General features: G+C 43.5%; 1 protein-coding gene across 2 annotated transcripts in view; it reads right to left on the bottom strand.

Moving 5' to 3' along the window:
* Positions 1-19,899, bottom strand: part of GNAS (GNAS complex locus) — a 146,768-nt gene that overhangs the window by 87,406 nt on the left and 39,463 nt on the right. Inside the window, exons 1-2 of one of the 2 annotated variants that reach the window (XM_054173738.1) lie at positions 7,226-8,321; positions 3,220-3,292 (exon numbers count right to left, since the gene is read on the bottom strand). In XM_054173738.1, coding sequence (XP_054029713.1) covers positions 3,220-3,292; positions 7,226-7,364 — 212 coding nt within the window. In that variant the 5' untranslated portion in view covers positions 7,365-8,321. Of the gene's footprint in view, positions 1-3,219; positions 3,293-7,225; positions 8,322-19,899 lie in introns of those variants that run through there. The other variant, XM_054173737.1, reaches the window with a different exon arrangement.

Raw genomic sequence — 19,899 nt, 5'->3', positions numbered from 1 at the left:
GGATGCTCACAGAATGCAGCATGCAAGAGCAGAGACCTGCTCTTCAGTATGCTCATGAAAAGACAGCTGAAGTGTTGAGGAGAGAAGGAAGTAAAGGAAGGGAAGTCACAGGCTTCCTGCTATTACAAGACAAATTTAAACCTTACAAGGGGCTCTGTTGTTGACAGTACTGCAAAGAGTAGAAAAGTGGTTTATACGGAGCCTTCATTATGCTTAAAAGGCAACTCATCCGTGTTAAAGATGCGGAACGCTGGAAGAACACTGAGGAAGCCATGCTCCCCTTATTTATAAAATTGCTGTAGGAAGATACCAGTTAGTTGATAGCACAGACAACAGAAGTCATCCTTCAAGAGCTTAAAGCAGGCTAAACCCTTCCAAAACTCCATTCAGAAAAGTCTGTGCTGTAGACCACACCTTGCTTCTCCAGTGTTCTACTCCACATACCAATGCCACGGCACCGTTACTTCCCATACACCACCTTCACAACAGGAACAAAAAAAAGAAATACATATTTCTGTCTCTAACTCCACTACAGATTATAAAAGATACACTGAAAAAAATGTAAGTAGTCTTTACTGTACTTAACTTGGCTAGAATTTTAACCACCTTCCAATTCACCTCAGCATTGTTAACTATTAAGCACATTAATTACCTGGAACACTTGATTCCATACAGTTCCTCAAATAATTACTTAGCTGAAGAGATCAAGGATTGGAGTCCCAGAGGAGATTCTTCTAGTTTCGTGGAACTACATAGATTTCACCTTGTTAAATGATACAAGTCACCTAAATGCACATGACAACTGTCCCTTTAGCTATTTAGGGGTAGAATCCTAAAACCCAACAAGCAGAAAATCTGCACACTAAGTGAAGGAAGCTAGTGCATTTAGCATTGGATATCCTGTTGAGTCACAACAAATTAAGAAGAGTATTTGCGTGACACCAAATAAAAACTTTCTATGCCCTTGTTCATAACACGTTAGACATCTCTCGTAACAGGTATCCTTGTTCTGCTTCAACCTGCAATTATCATAGGGCAACAAAATCAAAGGCAAACAAATTTTAGACAGGACTTCAAATTGCATTTCTTTAAAGCCATATGAAAAAGCCACACTAACAGGAACAATTCAAAACTAGAGTTATATACATGGACACTAACATCAAAAACATGTCTTTCCATCTGCAGCATACACAGTTTTTCCAAGTTCTCTGCTGTTATTGATTACATCAACTCTGGTGATGTATGAAAACACTTTGTGTTCTATAATGACTGATAAGAACATTCAGAGAAGTAATGCTTTGCTTTTTGTAAGCTTCCAAAAACCCTTCATACAATCTCCCTCATTAGATGAGCCCTGAGTCATTTTTCCACAAGGTAAGTAGGGCAAAAATGGAATAACTGGGCAAAAAGGAAGCAGAGAAAGCAGGACAACATAGGGACCAGCTAGTTACTTTGAAGAAAATACAAGCTACCTAAGGAGTAATGTGTAACTTGAGAGAATTTCAAAACACTGAAAACCATCCTTTTACCCCTGTAAAGTCTATGTTATTGCTGGGGTATGCAATGTGATTGGCAGCAGGGCTGTGCTGGCATAGGGCTGAGGTAATCCAAATCCCTTGCTATGAGAAGGCCAAATTCACCATGTTGCCCTGAAATCCAGCTGCACACTCAACTCAACCCCAATCTACAACGCAGAAGTGAAATATACGAGGAACTGCTGCAAAACCCAGAGCATGCCCCTGTCCCTCACCACCTCTGCAGGCTTTGTGTAATAGGGCTCCCAGCCTCACACAAATTTGGGTATGCTGCTTGCCAGTATGTATCTGTACGTATGTATTACATCTATTAATGTAATTACACCACTCATTACACAGCAGCAGAATTTCTTTAAAGGCATCTGTATGCTTAGAAAAGTTAGAACAGTGTTGGTTCAATGGACTGATACTTTTTAAAGGTGCCAGGGATCCTTGACTTCCACTTTGTTGAATTTTTTGCTTAGCATCTAATTTTGAGAGTTGTTACATCAAAGTCAACCCAGACAAACCTTTTAAGTCACACAACTCTTAGAAGAGGTCTTCAGTAACAAAAGCAGCCAGCAGCCAAAATAATGGAGACAACCCAGTAGTAGCAGGATGCACAACTGGGCACTTATGAAAAGGAGTATGTCTTGAATAAAGAAAATATTCCTTATAAAGAGGAACTAAAAACATGTAGAAGTATTGTCCATGATCCTTGGCTAAATTTTAGCTTGGACATTCTAACTAAAGAATAAACTACTGAATGACTAGTGAAAGATTCCCATAAAGGCAGGATTCACAAAATAGATGATGCTACTAGAAGCCAGAGGATGCCAGTACAAAAATATTATGTTTGAAAACAAGAAAGACAAAACCAGTAATATAATCTAAAAAAAAATTAAACACAGAAAATAAGCTCTGAGAGTCCAGCATCTTAATTCAATTAGAAGTAATTGAGCAGATTTTGGTATACAGACATACACACAGACTCTTACAAGTGTAAACTAACATGCAGAAGAATCTCTCCCTACTCCCTAGCAAGGTTAGATGAAAAGTTAAACAAATCTTTCTCAGACAAAAAAAAAAGTTCCATTTTCCTCATCTTAATATCATTCCACATTCCACTTCTCACAAATATCAATTAACCAAACAGATTTTACGTGTAAACAAGAAAAGCTTTTAGAAACATCATTGAAAACAAAGATCCAGACAAGCAAACACAACAAAAGAGAGAAGAAAATCTAACCTATTCCCCAAAAAATTCAAGGCACAAGCTCATTTTGTGAGGAGACAGAAAGAAAAGCCTCATTTGCTCTAAAGAAAGAAAACTGCATTCATTTTGCACAGTAACAGGAGGTATGTTTCAGCAGTATGAATCAATGTGCTATAGGAGAGGTAAATCAGTGTCAGCCATGTTGTGAAAGAAACTGCATTTAAAAAATAAAAACACCACAAAAGTTAATCCTTAATCAAATCAGCTATACTGAACCTTGATATAAATTGTTTTATACTGTCAGCTGTTACTTACTACTAGTGCACGACTTCAAGTTAATGTCTATTAATTTAATCTAAAAATACACATCCAAATTCTAGAAATTGAGAGACAGTATCAAGAAGAAAATACACCAAGATATAAAACAACAGCAATGACTACTGTGCAGCACACTGATGTAAGATAAAGTGAAAAAGCGAATGCACTTACTCAGCATTAAATCCATTCACATGCAAGATCCTCATCTGTTTGACTATTGTGCTTTTACCGGATTCACCAGCACCTAGAAAATGAAAGTAAATCAATTTCAGAAGGAAGCATGAGTGATGAAGACACACACAACATTTTTTGTTTCAGGGTAAAATCAAGAAAGTTGGTTTTCTCAGTGCAAGAGTGAAAAGTGAAAGAAAAAGAAGTAATTGCCACTGGAAACTTCAGTTGTAGCTAAAAATAAATGCCCAGCACAAGTCATGTGTTAGATCTGAATCTTGGATCATTTCACTGTCTATTTTTCCAGTGACAACGTTAAAGCAGATTGCAGGGTCTGTAAAGAAAAAGGACAACTTCAGTGTTTTCTAAAGAAAACACCAGGCAACACCAATTTCTGCTTGCCTTGTCACTACTATGTGATGGAGAGAAAGACTGACAAGTCTGTATTAAGCTGAAACGTTTTTGCTAGATACTACAAAATTTGAGTTTAGCTCTGGTTATCATCATCCAGTCAAAAGACTGCAACTTAAATCACAGGAAATAAAATATATGGATACTCATATGTGAAAAACAAAGGCATCCCTTTAAGCCTCCACCCACAAAGCTACAGAAACCTCCTTCTCTAATTCGTGTCTTGTAAGCAACCACCCACCCTTGCTACCCTCCAAATCAATCATATCCACAATGAGAAGTAGACCACCTTTTGTGGCTGCATGCTCCAAAAAGCCCCCTGCAGCTCTCCAATTCCCTTATACACCTGCAGTACAAAAAAACCACTCCATTTTACTCCAGTTTGCATATGTAGTTGTATGCTATTTCTGCACTGCTGCATGGATGCCAGTGCACAGGGCAACCCATCTGCCTATAGCACCCGTGTTTCCATACCCGCCAGAAAGACTTGAACAGCAGCAGCAGCAGCACTGAATTGAGCTGCTCCGCACTGCCAGATCAGTAGCCTTCTATATAAAGTGCACATATTTTTGCAAGAGTAGCATCATAACCTGGCAAAATTTAGAAAGATTCCCCTTTGCATCTCCTGGCTACTTCTTTACTGCTCTCATTAGCTTACGTCTCAACAACAGAAAACACATCTGTGGCAGAATGGGCTGAGAGGTAGTTTGTATTTATAGGATGCCAGGCCTCTGCTAGGACATACTGACAGCACAAGCCTCCATTTTGAGCTTTGTGTTCCAAACTCTATTTTAGCAGTTCTATTTCAAAGTTCATGTTCTGACAAATGCATTGCCCTCTGCTTTCTCCCTTCTTTTTCCCCTCATGAATTGCTAACACTGCTGCTCTTCTCTCCATAACACCTGCTTTCACGTTTTGCCACCTAAATACCAGAGCATTATTCCTTTTTCCTCTCCTTGCTCAGCAATGTTTTATAAGCAATTACAAAGAGTCTACAGCTCTTTATGAAAGCACCATTTCTCCCCTGAACTACTATTTTATAACATACACCTCTATTTTTTCAGGCATATTGCACCATGCAATAAAAACTGGTGACAAAACTAACCAAGAAAAATTAACTTGGCTTAAGATAAGAGACTGGGTCTTCTTCACAACTAAGAATTACTCAGAAATAGCACTATGTGCTATAGTTGTATTTCCATCCCAAGTAATTCTTAACAACATTTCAGTTGTAACTCTACATTACATCTTGTATTTATGAGCATTGGGAGTCAAAATCCTCACTTAGGCCAAGAACAAAAGGCGATGGTTGTCGCATTTGCTACATAGTCCGGTACGCATAGCCTGGTACAGACATACCTGCATTCTCTGGATCATATACAATACCAATTAGCCAAGATGAAGTATTGCATCTAAATTTCTCAGTAAGTCTATTTCTATATTGGGCCATTCGTTAAGGCCCTATTCTTACAAACAATTATGCACACGTTTAACTTCACCACCAAGGAGAGTTCCATTTAAGTTCAGTGAGACTGCTTGTGGGACAAGGGAAAAGCATGTGTGGAGGGGCTGGGGCCTTCAAAGAGCAGCTCTAACCCGTTAGAATATGTAGCAGCTCTTCTTTGTTGGTATTTGAGAACGATGTAAAAATATTTAAGAACACTTTCAAAGTACTTTAAAAAAAAAATATTTTACACATTTAAAAAAATAAACATAGCATAACAACAAGGATGGGAACTTTTTTATTTTCACTAGCAAGTTTAGGTTTATAGACTGTCCATAATTCATGACAGCTACTGTTAGGTCCTTACAGCCAGCTAAACATTGACAAATTTTTATTTACAAGTATCTCTAAACTACTTTTCAGCCACCAAAACTAAAGAAAACAAGAAGAAAATTCAAGCGAGCTCATCACATTTGTGTTTTCTACCTCTTATGAAAGTAACCCATCCAAGGACATATGGTTTCTACCTATCTATGCAATGTTCAGCCTGAAATGTGGAAATTCAAGATATTCCCCAAGAGCTGAGGTCCAAATTATCCTGTTAAAAGATTTCTGCTGGAGCCCTGGCTGACTCCTCAGTGCTGCAGGTGTTGCTATAGTCCCAGTCACTCTCCCTTGTTAACTCTCTTTCTTCAAACTAGTATTTTAAAGGTTTTACCAGCAAGAGCACACTTCCAACTTCACACCCTTCAAAAATGCTTTTTTTTCTCCCAGTTACAGCTGTTTCACACCAGAACTGAGTCAGCTCAATGAGGCCTAGCCTGTGCTCCATGCTAAACCCCTGCATAATGTGCACAAGTGGTCTCTTGGCGTGACCAAAACAACTGAGATCTCCTAAGTGCATCTTATTGTAAAACACTGCTTTAAAATTTTTTAAAATAATGAGTCTGACAAACATATTCTTGTTCTCTCCAATAACAATTTTTGGACCTTCCCCTTCCTCGAAGCCGAACACTTCCCTTCAAAGCGTATCTCCTGCAAAACGTCACACAGGCAGGTAACCTAAACTAACTGCTGAAATAATACCTGAAACCAAGCTACAAATCTTCCCCTCTCTCCCAACGCGCGATACCTTAATTTAATGGTGCGACAGAACGAAGGCTAAGGAAGCCCGCTGGGGCACGGACGACGTGCCCGCGACCCGCCCGCTGCCAGCCCGGCCCTGCCGCTGCTACCCCTGCCGTAGGCACGGAGCTCCCTCGTCCCCAACGCCGGCCGCAGCGCTTTCCTCCGGGACTGACATCCTCCCTCCCTCGCTTCCCCCAAACGATTCCTCGACTTCCTCCCTTCCTCTTCTCCTCGGCCTGGCCGCACGTTCCTCTGCACCCTGGCTTCAGCCTCCGGCGAGGGGAGCGCCTCGGGCCGGCCGAGCCCCGGCTGCCTCCGCCGCTGCAGCTCGGCCCCTAGCTCCTGCCAGGCCCCAGTGATCAGCCTTCGCCGCGGCAGCTGCTCACGGCTCCACACACCCGCGGCAGGCCCGCAGCCCCTGTCAGCGCCCTGCCCTGTTTATCTCCCAGGTTCCCTCTCGGGCCCGACGCTCCTGCGCCCCTCGCCGGCAGCCGGCCCGGCATCCCCGGCCACCTCCTCACACTCTCGGCCTCGAGGCCCGCTCCCCGCCCCAACCTGCGTGCCCGCTCTGCTCCAGCCGCAGGGCGCTGCTCCTGCGGGCGGAAAGCGGCCCTGAGCCGCAGCTCCGTACCTGCGGGGCCTGCCCCCGACCCCCCGCCCGCGGCGCCCCGGGTGGTGCCCGAGATTTCCCTGCCGCCGTCAGGCCGAGGAGCCCAGCAGCCTCCTCCGGACCGCACCGGTCTCCTCAGCGACCCCGGGCCCACCACCCCGGACGCTAGCGGATCTCCGTTACTCCGGCGGGAGCAGGCTCGCTGACCGCCCCTCGCCCTCCTGGAACGTGTGGGCCCCTGCGGCTCCGCTCCCCCTGGGCCCCACCTCGCCCTCGGGCTTCCCCGTGTCCAGGAGGGGACCGGCGCGCGGCCTCGGCGGCCCCCCCACCCCCAACGCCACCTCGGCGGGGAGGGGACGACCGCCAGCCCCCGGCCCGCTGCCCCGGCGCCGTGCTGCCCGCGGCCCCCTTACCCAGCAGGAGGAGCCGGTGCGTGGCCCTATAGACCTGCTTGTCCTTCTGCAGCTGCTTCTCGATCTTCTTGTTGGCCTCCCGCTGCGCCTTCTCCTCGTTGCGCTGATCCTCCGTCTTGCTGTTCCCTAAACAGCCCATCTTGGGGAGGGGAAGGCAGGGGACGCGGGGCGAGGGGACGGGAGGCGACCGGGGCTGCCGGGGGGAGGGAGGGAGGCACTCTCCCGGGCTCCCTTCTTCTTCTTCCTCCTCCTCCCCCCGCTACTCGCTGCTGTGGCGGCCGCTGCCCAGAGCCAGAGACATGGAGAGAGCCGAGCCCGAAGCCAGCCAAGGGGGGGCCGATGGCGATGACTTTGCTGCTGCTCTGCCGGGCCTCCTCCCCGGCAGCTGCAGCTGCTTCTCCTCCCCCGCCCCCCCGCTCAGCCCCGCGCCGATCCCCTCAGCGCACCTTTCCCGGGGGGGGGGTGGCGGCAGGGCGCGATGCGGAGCGATCCGCGGGGATCTCCACGGACCCGCCGGCTCTTCTAGAGGGAACAGAAATGCCACCCCCTCGGCGCCGCACGCACAGGAACAAATCCAACTTCAGTGCCACCCCCCAAAAAAACCCCAATAATCCTCTTTAGATCCAAAGGCACGGGCTCCGGGCGCGGAAACCTCCCCAAATCCTCGGCGGGGAGGATCGGGAAACGTCTCTTCCTCGCTTCTCCCCCCGCGCCGACGGGCAGAAGCGTCGAGGGGGTCACGCCAGCCGCGGCTCTCGGCGGAGGTCGGGTCCCCTTCCCTTGCTGGCCGCCGCTGCTCCTCGCCCTCTGACCGCCGTGGGTCCTTCCTCCCTCACTCAGGCGGGGGGATCCAATCCGAGCCCCCTCCCTCTTTTTTAAAATTTATTTATTTTTTTCCCCTCTCCTGGCTGCTGTTTTTTCACATCAGGTTTCCAGGCGGCTGAATCCTCTCGGCTTCTCCAGCGAGCGGGAGAGAAAAAAATTAATTTAGAAAAGCCTGTTGGGTCTCTCCCCCCGAGCGAAACCTGTCCCTCAAGGGAGATTTTTCCCTCGTCTTATTTTTCCTGCTCTCTCCCGCATTTCTTTTTTTTTTTTCCCTCTTTTTTTCCCCCCTTCCTCTCCTCCTTTTCCCTCTCTTCTCTCTCTCTCTCCCCCCCTCCCTTTTTTTTTCCCTTCCCCTTTTTCTTTTTTTTTTTTTCCCCCCCTCTCCCTATTGAACTGCACTGAGGCGGCGGAGCGGCGGGGTGGGGCAAGCAGGCCCACACTGAACCCTGGGAGCGGGGCCGCTCACATGACAGCCCGCGTCAGCCCGCTCCGCCGCCGGCGCCCTCTTCGAACCTGCCCCGCTGCCGCTCCCGCCCCGCGCCACTCCGCACCGGCGGCTGGTGCCGCGCAGGGAGCCGAGGACGGCTCAGGAGGAGCACCACCTCAGTCCCTTCGGACAGTCAGCCGGGGGATGCTGCAGTCGCTCCGGCGGCGAGTGGCTCTCAGGAAGGGCTTTTCGGGACGAAAGCGGCCCAGAAAACATTTGCAGGAATTTGGGGTTTAGTTAATAGAATTCTAAATTAATTTTAACGAGGCGTGCCCGGGCGCTTTATACTACACTTGGACATAACTACTGCAAAAGTTACTGCACTAAATATATATGCATATATACATTTTCTCAAGATGAACTCTGAATATCTGTCTACAGACCTATAGAACAGTCCTGCAGAGGCTGATGAGCACGCATCAATTTTTACCAAGGCGGGTATTTCTGGGCAAACATTTCCTGAGCCGGGCAGTTCCCCTGCACACACCTTGCATCCATGCGGTGCCTCTTCAGGGCTCCAGCCAGGGCCAGGGTGGAACAGGGGGAAACAAGCCACAAAGTCATGTTAGGTGGACTCAGTTGCTTGTATATCTGCTTTCACGAGCTATCTTTTTTCATTTTGTTTTCTAAAATATTTTTGAAATCTCAGTACATAATACCTTTCATGCAAGCTTATCACCCACCACTGGAAAACAAAGATTGGCGCTTTGCTCTTTGTACAAACCCAGTTCCCTAAAATACATGGGTAGTTTTTCTCTACTGCCCTGTGATGAGTGAAATGACCTTTACCATACATAAATTATTTATTCTCATTTGCAACATGCAATTATCAGTCCCACTATTCCCATGAATGCACCTTTTTATGTCATCTGGTTACTACATTTAGAACCACCTACAGTAAAATAATTATGTGAAGAGAGCAAACAACCAGAAGGTCACAGTTAGTGTCATCAGATACATCTGTTTAGCTGCTCTTACTGCAAGAGGGGTGGACCTCAGCAGGAACAGGAAACATCCTCACCAAATTTTGGTCTTTGAGGAGGTACTGGCTATTCTTAAATGCCACAGGTTTGGGGTACACAGAGCCTAAGAGATTTGAGTCAGTGGAGAGACTCTTACTGGCTTCTTGAGGTGCTGATTTAGGCCTAGGCAGTTTTAAAAGGTCTTGGCTCAGAAATGCCTAGATTCTTCCAAAGCAAAGACTATAATAATTTCTTGTATCTTTCATATGTCTTTTATTTATTTGTGTTGTTTCTATGTAATTCAAATACATTTTAATTGTGGCATTTACAAGGCATGAAAGACTCAATAAAGCAGCATTCAGGCTGAAAAGTATAAAACCTCGTAGCACTTTTATGGTCACAGGTATGAAGAGAATGCAGAAACGCCAGCAGGGAAAATCCACCCCACGCTCCAGGCTTTGCTTCCCTTCAGGTCCCAGCTGTGGGTAGAATGGAGCACATGTCAGGCTCCAAACACGAAGAAACATACAAAGATGATAAAAATTATTGCTTGAAGATATACAAAAGGATAAAACCTTGGTGATCAATGCATGGTGTTAGCGTAGGGAAAGGGGAGTGGTAACTATGCAAACCATCCACAACAAGGGAGTCACTCCTGTGTAAATGCCCTTGTCCAGCAGCGCACACTCATCCCTGTCCCAAACACAAACTGGGATAGGCTCTGCAAGGTTAAACTCTAATAGCCATTAGCCAGCATGCTGAGCACTGGAATTGCTGCCCTCCTGGTATATGCACCCTGTGCCTCTGTCTCTAGGTTGGGCAAAGCATGAGGTAGTTGAAACAAGAAAACACACTCATCGAATTCACCAAACTCCCAGTTACAACAGTATTAAGAATTAGCTCCTTGTCTTACAAGTGTTATTAGTGTCAGTGTGAAAAGCTGCAGAAAACAACGAGAAAGCTCCCAAACTGTTACGCCTAGCAGCAATTAGATTTTTTAAAAATCCTTCTAAAGTACAGAAGAACACAAGACATAAGGCAGCAACCCTACTTCACAAACCCACCAAACTGCCATGATTTTTTCTAGTGCTGACTTGATTAGGAGAGCATTATTAGAAAAGCAAGTGTACCAACATGTTAGCTGTTCTAATTATTTTATTTGTTACAAAAACATAAAGATACTGAGTTGTCTTTAGAGTGAGCCTTGTTTCTTATTGGAACCAGTTGCAACAGCTTCCATCTCGTAGAAATCTGTGAACTCCACTTTCCAGAACTCCTGCCATCAGAAGGGTAAGTGGAGACAAAATCTGACCCCTACTCACCATACAATTAAAGCTCACTTCCAAAGAACCTAGAGTCTTAGGAACAAATAAATGCAAAGATAAAATAGCTATATATATGACCACAGTGCCTTTGCGATGAAAGTCTATTTGAGAGTTGAAAATACTTGAAAGAGAACGTTGAAGGACGCTGCTGCATTGTAAGCAGAAATAGGAAAAGGTAACATGAGTGTGTAAATGAGACTTTAGAAAGAGACATTAGAAGAATGGAATAGACATGTAGAAGAGGCATTAGAAAACTTAGGTCTATTGACTCAGTCCTGCACTACTTAAATTAATGAGAGATAAGAGTTTACATACAGAAGATTGTGAGCATTGCACACTTAATAGGTGAAATTAAAATCCATTGCTACATCTGTGTCTGAATATAACAGCCAACAGCCTCAGATTCATTCTTAGATTAATCATATTTTCACTATAAAGAAAATGCAAAAACTCTGTGACATCAATATGCATTTGAGATAAGGATTTCATAAAATAATGGAAGGACTGGATGATTGAAACAATACTGTTTCACTTCTCCAGCCAGAAACAATCTCACAAAGAGAGACAGCAGGATAATTCCAAGTGAATAACACTGTAATGGGATATTTACAGGGGATGTCCATTGTAAACTTTTGTACATCTATAATCCATTTAATTCCACTTGGTAACTGAATGGCTTTTCAGATTGGCCTAACTTCTATTACATTCTAATGAAAATCTTCAGATGTCTTAGTTTTCTTGATTTTTTTGGGGAACAGGAATTTCATTGCAATTCTTTCCTCCATCCTCCCTCCAAAGCTTTTGCCCCTAGACCTACTGTTTGGTGCCTGAAACTGGGGAAAGATCTGTAACAATAGCTCAATCCTGTAATAAACACATACTGTGCTCAGTTGAGTAGTCCTACTAAAGGGCATAATTTATGCAGAGTTTACTTTTCCCAGCCAGGACAAGTATTTGAGCTTGATTTACAAATTGTTAGAAAGATTTACATATAGAATAGAAGCTGACTATCAATAACAATACAAGTTGTTGAAAAGCACATGTCCCTCGAACTATCCTGTAGATATGAATTTCTGTCCTCTGAAGATTTACATATAATACCTATAGGTGTCACCACTCAGAAGCACAACAAGAAAAATACTATAATTTTTGTATTTTCTTTAAAAAGTAGATTGAGACACGTACTTACATACTTCTGAGACACATACTTAATCTTGTTCCATTCTTTTACCTTCTGAAGAGCAAGCATGAATGGATGAAACTTTCTGCTTACAATTCAGATGTTGCATCTCTTTTACTCTCAATCAATCAGAGCTAGGCTCTAAATTCATTCAAGTTACTCTTGTTTTTTACAGGTGATGACAAGGCCCAGATCAGGATGTCCATCTTATACTACAGATGCCTTCCAAACCCTCCAGGTGACAAATGCCCTTATTTCCTATTGCAACAATTCACATTTGTTAGGAAGTTGAAGGTACAGAGCACTTTGGATGCCCCAGCCTCCAGAAAAAAAAGAAATGGTTAATTAGTTTTCAGATGAGACAGTTGTACAGTTCCTTACAGGCTCAAGCTGTCCACAGTGAACATGACCTCATAAACTTCTGGCTGTGAACTGTGGGGGTGGAGTTGTGACCAAACCAATGTGCTCATTTGGAAGGGAAGACAGAGATGACATCACGCTTCAGCATCCCTTAGCAACCTGATTGAAATGGCATTGCAGCTTTTGAGGAGGTTGTCAGCCTTGCTTGCCACTGGAATAGCCCTGTATTTCAGTTCCTACAATGGCTGAGGAGCAGAGAACACAAAATTCATAGTCAGAAAGTAAAAGCGGTGATCTAACTGTATGATTTGCTTTCTGTTTATAGGAAATAGCCTATTTTCAGCAAGTCTTTTTCATGGAAGGATACAGAACTCAATTAATCTGGGGAACAGATGAAACAAGTGGTTCTTACAGCAACACCTTTATCTCTGATTTACTTTAGACTCTTTCCACTTGAAAACTAGACTGTAAACTTTGTAACATTCCTCTTCATGAGATCAAGATGAACTGAAAGACAGAAAGGCTCACATGAAAAAAAACCAAACAACAAAACCCACAACAAAACAAAAATCCCCAAACCACAACAGAAAAATACTGTCTGATTTAAAGCTGTTAAGGAGTGGTTCAGTGAACAACAAACAATGGGTCACTTCCCTACAAACTGAAAATGCAGTTCCAGCCATGCATCTCAGTTATCTCCTCTCCCTAGTCCTTACACCTGCAAGACTGTTCCACTCCTGAGAGTTAGGGTCTTTTAATTAGTCATAGATAAGGAATAATCAAGGTTCTGATTTAGACTTAGATCAGGCTTTGAGCGCTATGCAGGCTCCCATGGCCTCTTGCAATGACTCAGATCTGCTGCTTACGCTTTCCTTGGAGGCATCCTCCATGAGCTATCATCCTGCAGAATCCTTTGGACTCTTGAAAGAACGAAACTCAGTGATAAAAAGGGAGACAGTTTCAAAGTCTCCAAGTTATCCTTTGACCTGCTGCACAAGGAACCCTTGAGTAATCTCAAGCCCGTTTAAAGGAGAAACAAACAAATTAAAGCCAAACAAGAACTGAAAAAGGAAAAACAATGCAAATAGATTGGGACTGGAGCAAGAATCCAATGTGGCATTTCTTTCAGCTGTTTCCTTTGTGGTGGCTTGCACAAAAATCACTTCAAAAGGTGAACAAGGTAGGAAATGAAGCCATTATCAATAAAACTCAGGGAGGGCAAAGGAGGGTCATCAAGTAAAACTAACAAATTTGTCTGTCATATGGGCAAGAGTGAGCCTATCCAAATACAATGAAACAAGTATTGTCAGGAAGAAATAAATGCACCACTAATGTATTCAATAAAGAATAAACCCAAAACACTTAGGTACAGATACTCCAAAACAAACAGAATGAAAAGGAGATACTTTCCTCTCTGGCAAAGAAGAAGAATTTTTCCATACAGAAATTCTACACTTGAGAGGGATTTTTGTTTTGTTTTTAAATAAAAACAAGCCCAAAGTCTACTAATAGAATTAACCAAGACGTTCCTTTAAACCAAAGGGGGAAAAAAAAGCTTGCCTGCCTCCTTTCACTTTGCGGCTTTTCCCCAGAAATGTTAAAAGACACTTTAAGGAACTCGTGGAATTATGGAAATAACACACTGAATAAGAACTTTTCACCTAGCAGCTTTTCTTACATTCTTGCAGTTCCCCCCCCCCCCCCGATATTCCTTCTCAGTACTCATGCATTCTGCACTGCACTGTATTAAAAAACCCTCTTATGTAAGTGAAGCAGCAGCACATCCGAGCTCCATGCATAACACATATGGAATGCCGATTACAAACAAAAGCTGGAACAAGTCTTTTTTCAGATTCAGTTTCAATATTTGTCAACATTCACTGCAGACCTACCCCCAGCTGCAAACTTTTTCACAAAGAGCTCTTCTGCTTTAATCCTTGTTACATTTGGGTTACAAAACCCACAGAGGCAGTAGTAGCAGAGGCTGTTTTTGAACTCCTAGGTTATAGTCAGGTCCTGCAAAGAAGCATGAAACCCCCAAGCCTTTTTGCTGATGAGAATGTCAGCAGAGAAGCAGCTTCCCCTGGCTTCACCTCCCCAGCACACCAGGCAGCCAAGCAGCCCAGCACCAGCTGTGGTTCCCACTGGAGCAGGGTGGGAGCTAGGGCTGAGTATAGCTTAGGCTCAGCATGACCCAGCCTGCTCTCCAGCAGCACGGTTAGCTGCTAACCCTTCACACTAATGTTATTTATTACTGACACTGCATTCTCATTTTATGGTGCAGAACAGGAAAGAGAATAAGAGGATTGTTAAAATAGTTCTTGCTACATTGTCACACAGGTTTTAATGTGCTGTAAACATTCCTCTCCTCCTTTTACATTGTTTTTAAATAGAACGATGTTCAGGCTTTCACGCTCAAAATACCTTTACATTTTAGTGCTAGCAAACCACAATACTCTCAATACCAGAAGCCATTATTAGAGACAATCTACAAGGAAAACAGAACTGGGATTTTGCTTCTCTGTCCTTGCACTGCTAAAAGGCCTAGAAGTGTTTCCTTTCAGAAAGGGTATTTTCTCCTATCTTTTTCTTCAGATGGAAAAGCGTTAAGCTTAGATACTAAAATTACATACAGACACAGCTACAGAATAGGGGTCTTTTGTACCCAGTTTTTCCTGGAATATGTCCGTCTGGCAAACTAACAGCATCATTACTTAAGTGCCTTGATGTTAAAAGAGAGTGCCCCACACACCCTAGGACAGTTGCAGAATGTAGACCCTTTCCCAGTGTTCCAAGTAAGTCTTTTCTGATGGGCATGGGGTTTATTTTTTGTCTTAGGTTTTAGAAATGCATATAAACCAGTCAATTATCTCCAAGTATTTAGGTGTGGAAAGGTTTCCCTTGTTGCTCTATCTCAGACAAAGCCAGGAAAGACATCCATTACCAGCACTGTGGGCACCAGGCAGCAACTGGAGTCTGGACCCAGCTCTAGCCCAGGCTGGGTCAGAACCTGTGGTCCAATACTTGGATTATGCCTCTGCCACATTAAAATCAGCAGATTATTTCCTCCTAAGGAACCAGCCCAGGTGGATGCTCAAGCCTGCTGGAATGCTCACAAAATGTCAGTGGAGAAGAAATAAGCAAGAGGGGACCAGGATCCAGGAGATTAGATCTACTGCCGATGGTTTGATACAGCACAGCCACTGATCTGTGGACAAGCTGCTTCCCCTTTCTGTGCCCCTTTTTCCAACTATCTTTTATCAGCCTTTCTTATATAGGTTATAAGCCATTTATTTCTTGCATGTATGCACCGTATCGAGAACCAAGGGGCTCTGATCTCACTGGTGACCTTTAAGCCCTTCTGCTACACGTTTCATCATAAAATAATTATTCAAAAAGGAAGTGTGGGGTTTTTTTCTTCCAATAGTCTGTCTTCCTTTTCTTAACACCTCTTTAACGCAGACATTCTCAGCAACATCAGATGAAAAAATAGGCTCTGTTAAAGATTTAATACTGTTTTTCTTAAATGAAAACGCTGAGAAAGCTGCTAGTATTCTGTTGAGTCCTTCTCCCACAGGCCCTCCAGCAAAACCAGGGAAAGCTGGAATCAGCATGCTTGCTACTTTCAGAGCACAAGACAAAGATACTTTTTATTTTGAAAATGGGGGGGTGCGGAATATGCCTGCACACTTCTCAAGCTTTCTTCGTACACCACAAAATACCAAACAGGGCAGAAACCCGGTGCTGTGTTCCTTTGCAGGTCACCTCCAGGTTTGCTTTATGCTCTCTGGTGTTACAATACCAAATTTGTTTTTCCATTGCTCTGTGCACACTCTCTTGTCTAAGAGAGACCTATTCACTTCTGCAGCAATCGGCTTTTTACAGCTTAGTTTGTGCTACGTAAACAGAGAGCAAGTGGCACGGCTGAGCCCCTGCTCCTGAAGAGTCGAGGAGCACACCCCACCCTGGGGACCTGAAACAGCCCTGGGAGCCGCTACCCGCTTCCTGGGTGTCAGCCCTGAGCAACTGAACTCCCCACAAGCCCCGTGTGAGCGAGGAAGGCAATGCTGGATGTGGAGAGCCCCTCTCCCCTTTGCTCAGTGGGACCATGGCTGTGTCAAAAGGGCTTTGCTGGAAAGCCCTCTGATCAGCCAAGGATCTGGGGATTCTGCAAGGGGCTGGGGATTCAATAGCATTTACTCTGATGCCACCACTGCTGCCTCCTTCAAGCTGCAGCCTCTCTCCTGCCCCATAACCAAGAAGAGTGACCACTAATGCACCCTGCCCTCAGCCAGCATTCCTAGGGTGATGACACAGGGACACCTGCTCCCCACTGCTTGACTCGTGCTGTAGGGCATCTGGAAGGTGCTGAGTTCCTTCTGGGACTGGCAATCCCAGGCTGAAGGCAGGGCCTTCCTGCATGGTTGCATTTCACACCCTATATATAAAATACACAGCTGTATATTTATTATGAAAAATTCTTTCTAGGAGTTGGTGTTACTGAGTGATATATATATATATACCAACTCCATACATGTGAGAATTAAGGATCATTTGTCCAAGGAACTACTTCCAGAGGAAGCACTAGGTAGCCACATTATTTGTTTTGTTTAAAATTATTTCAGGCTTGATAATGTCTCTTTATCAAAACTACCCAAGTGCTGAGCACGCACAGTGCTGTGTGTTGCGAGGCATACAGGAAGGGGTGGACTTAATTTATTTCTTTATTATGAATATTGTGGTGCTGTGAGGAGAATCCTGGCTGTCAGCATGAAATAAAGCCAAACTTTCTGAGGATATTTTGGGGCCAGAAGTTCCTGTGCTGCCTTTTTAAATTCAGTCTTCAGTTCTGTATTCCTAATCCTCTGTTCTGTCTGCACCATCTCATGAACAGACATGTGTATTATTATAAAGCTAAGCAAGTACCTCATAACATTTGCCATTAATATTCATCTGAAAGAAAAATGGAGTTAAAGCTTCCTGGGATTGCCTTCCTTGAGTGAGGAAACTAGTGAGGGAGTTTATAAATTCACAGTTCTGGCAGGCAAAAAGGACCAAGACAATTGTGACACACCAAAAATAACTTTCCATGAAAATCATAACCCTGTCTATGAACATCACTTTGGTGATAAGGTTTGTTAATGTGTAGTTGGTGTCACACCCTCCATGAAGGATCAAAGCACTCCTGTTGCAGGAAGGACACACTACTCAGCTGATGGCCACATAGCAGAGACAGAGCCACCAGCACCGACCACCTCCCAGCTTTCAGCCCAGAAAGAAGAATTAATTCTTCTTCACCCTAAAATCTGTCTTGGAGGGAAGAAAGGGGACTGGAAAGAATGGACTTCAGACTCTCTATGAATGGGACTGCATCTGCTCACATTGGTCAAGTTAATCAGAGAGAAGGCATGAAGAGCTGGTGTGCACAGTGTCCCAATCTAAGACACACAATCTACAAGATCAAACTGTGCAGCAGATTTGCAAGAATGCTAAATTTCAGTGAGATGCACATGCTTAGTACTGTTTTAAGATTAAAGTTCAAAAGGCTAAGAAACTCCTTGCCCAAGGATGAATAAAAGAACACCCATTACCAGAGAGCTGAAATTGAGATTATACCAGGAGAATGTGAAGCTGCCCCAAAGAGTGTCCTAGAGGAGGGCTCTTTGTAGTAGCTTCAATGTGAAATCTGTACAGAGGAGTGAACTACTCAAGTGGGAGGTAGTAGAAGCACGTATTTTTACTGGCTGGATCCAAACTGGTCTGCAGGCAGGGAAAAAGCTGGGGCAAAACATGCCAGTAATAATCTACCATGACTTGAGACCTCCTGCCCTAGTAACAATTATGTAATTGTTACAGTGTCTTCATATCCAAGTAAGAAACCTTTTTATTGCATCAAATTCTCATGTCTAGACAGATATGCATCATGAATGAATCACTAGCTTTGAAGACCCAAACTGAAGAGTGCTCCATGGTATAAGCCACTATCTGGACACATCAACATGTATGGAACAATTTTATGGAGACAGTTCTTTCAGTACATTACCCTAGGGGTACGCTGGCTGTGAGAAACTCTGGTTTTCCAGTAGTATCCTTAAAGGACTATGAAAGAAAGCAATACAGACTTAGCAAGGAAACCTCTTAATCATGGTTACCTAAGCCTTACCAAAAAAAAAAAAAGCCAACCCAAACAAACAACAAAAAAACCACAACAAAAAAAACCAACAACAACAAAAAAACAACCACAAAACAACCCACAAACAAAACAAACCCTCCCCCCCAAAAAAACACCCCCACACAAAAAATAAATCCAAACCCACCCTCCAATATATAGAGATAACAACACACAAGCAAGGAACAGCCTTGAATTCACCTCTTGGCCTGATTATGCCATTTCCAGCAGCAATGACTCTGCCTTTGCTCTCTCCAGAAAGTTTTGCTTCTTTGCAAGAGTCTCTTCCCTATATAATTTGAACCCCCTTCGAAATTGCTCATCAGTGTCCCTACAAAATGATCACTGATGTTCAAAATTCTGTTCCTGAATTATTCTGAAAGATTCCCAGTTTTCTCATTTGTCCTCTTGGAGGTGCTCCTCTCCTTGGCAAGTGCGTAGGGCATCTCCAGCATGGGCGTACATTTTAATTCAGCACAGACATTACAGCACAGGGCGAAAGATTCGGTGAAGGTTAAGGTGTTCTCAAAACCACAGTTTGACTCATATATGGCCCCAAACAATCATACATTAGCAATTATAATGATCTTTAATTAAAAAAAGAAATATGTTGCTGTTCTTATAGATAAGGATCTATAGAAATACTTGTATAGGTGCCATGAATGTCTATTTTTCAAACTGCATTTCAGTGGGGGAATATTTAACTATCTTACCTACATTACTTGAATCCTACTCTAAAATGAACCTCTTTGAAGTTTTCTTATTAAAAAAGCTTTAAAAAAATAAGCACTTTGAATTATTTTTATATAAACCATATAATCTTCTTAAGTTGTAAAATGTTAACTTCAGATCAAGTCATTCCACTCAGAAAAAGGTGATTAAAAAAAAGCAGTAGATTAATGCATCTTGACCTACATTTTCTCTAAATATAACATCTAACCCCTGATTGTTGTAACCTTTTTTTTTTTTAAATGGTAAAGCTTTCTGAGTGGTTCTAGCCAACAGACTCTGGCTTTTACATTGGAAAGTTTGTTATACAAATGTCACTCTCATTTATAGTCTCAGTTGTAGCAACATCATTAATGCAGCTGATTCCTAGGAAATCTTGTATTTAGCAACTCGTCCTAGCTCTGGTACTGCATAATGTAAACATGCCAAACACAGAGCATAAGAAAATTACACATTTTTTCAACCAAGAGTAGAAGCTAACTTCACGCACTACACTTGATATGAACATCAGTTATCAATGTTGTGCTTTATTTCCAGAGAGCAATGATCACCCAACTGCATTTTGAAGCTGCACACAAATTATTTTGCAGAGCACAGTTATCAAATGCTTAGTACAGATGGACTCAAGAAATAACAT

Source organism: Dryobates pubescens, chromosome 26 (genome assembly GCF_014839835.1).
Source record: "Dryobates pubescens isolate bDryPub1 chromosome 26, bDryPub1.pri, whole genome shotgun sequence".
Lineage (NCBI taxonomy): Eukaryota > Metazoa > Chordata > Aves > Piciformes > Picidae > Dryobates > Dryobates pubescens.
The sequence above is the reverse complement of the archived record's forward strand: the minus strand, read 5'-3'. Positions and strand labels throughout refer to the sequence as shown.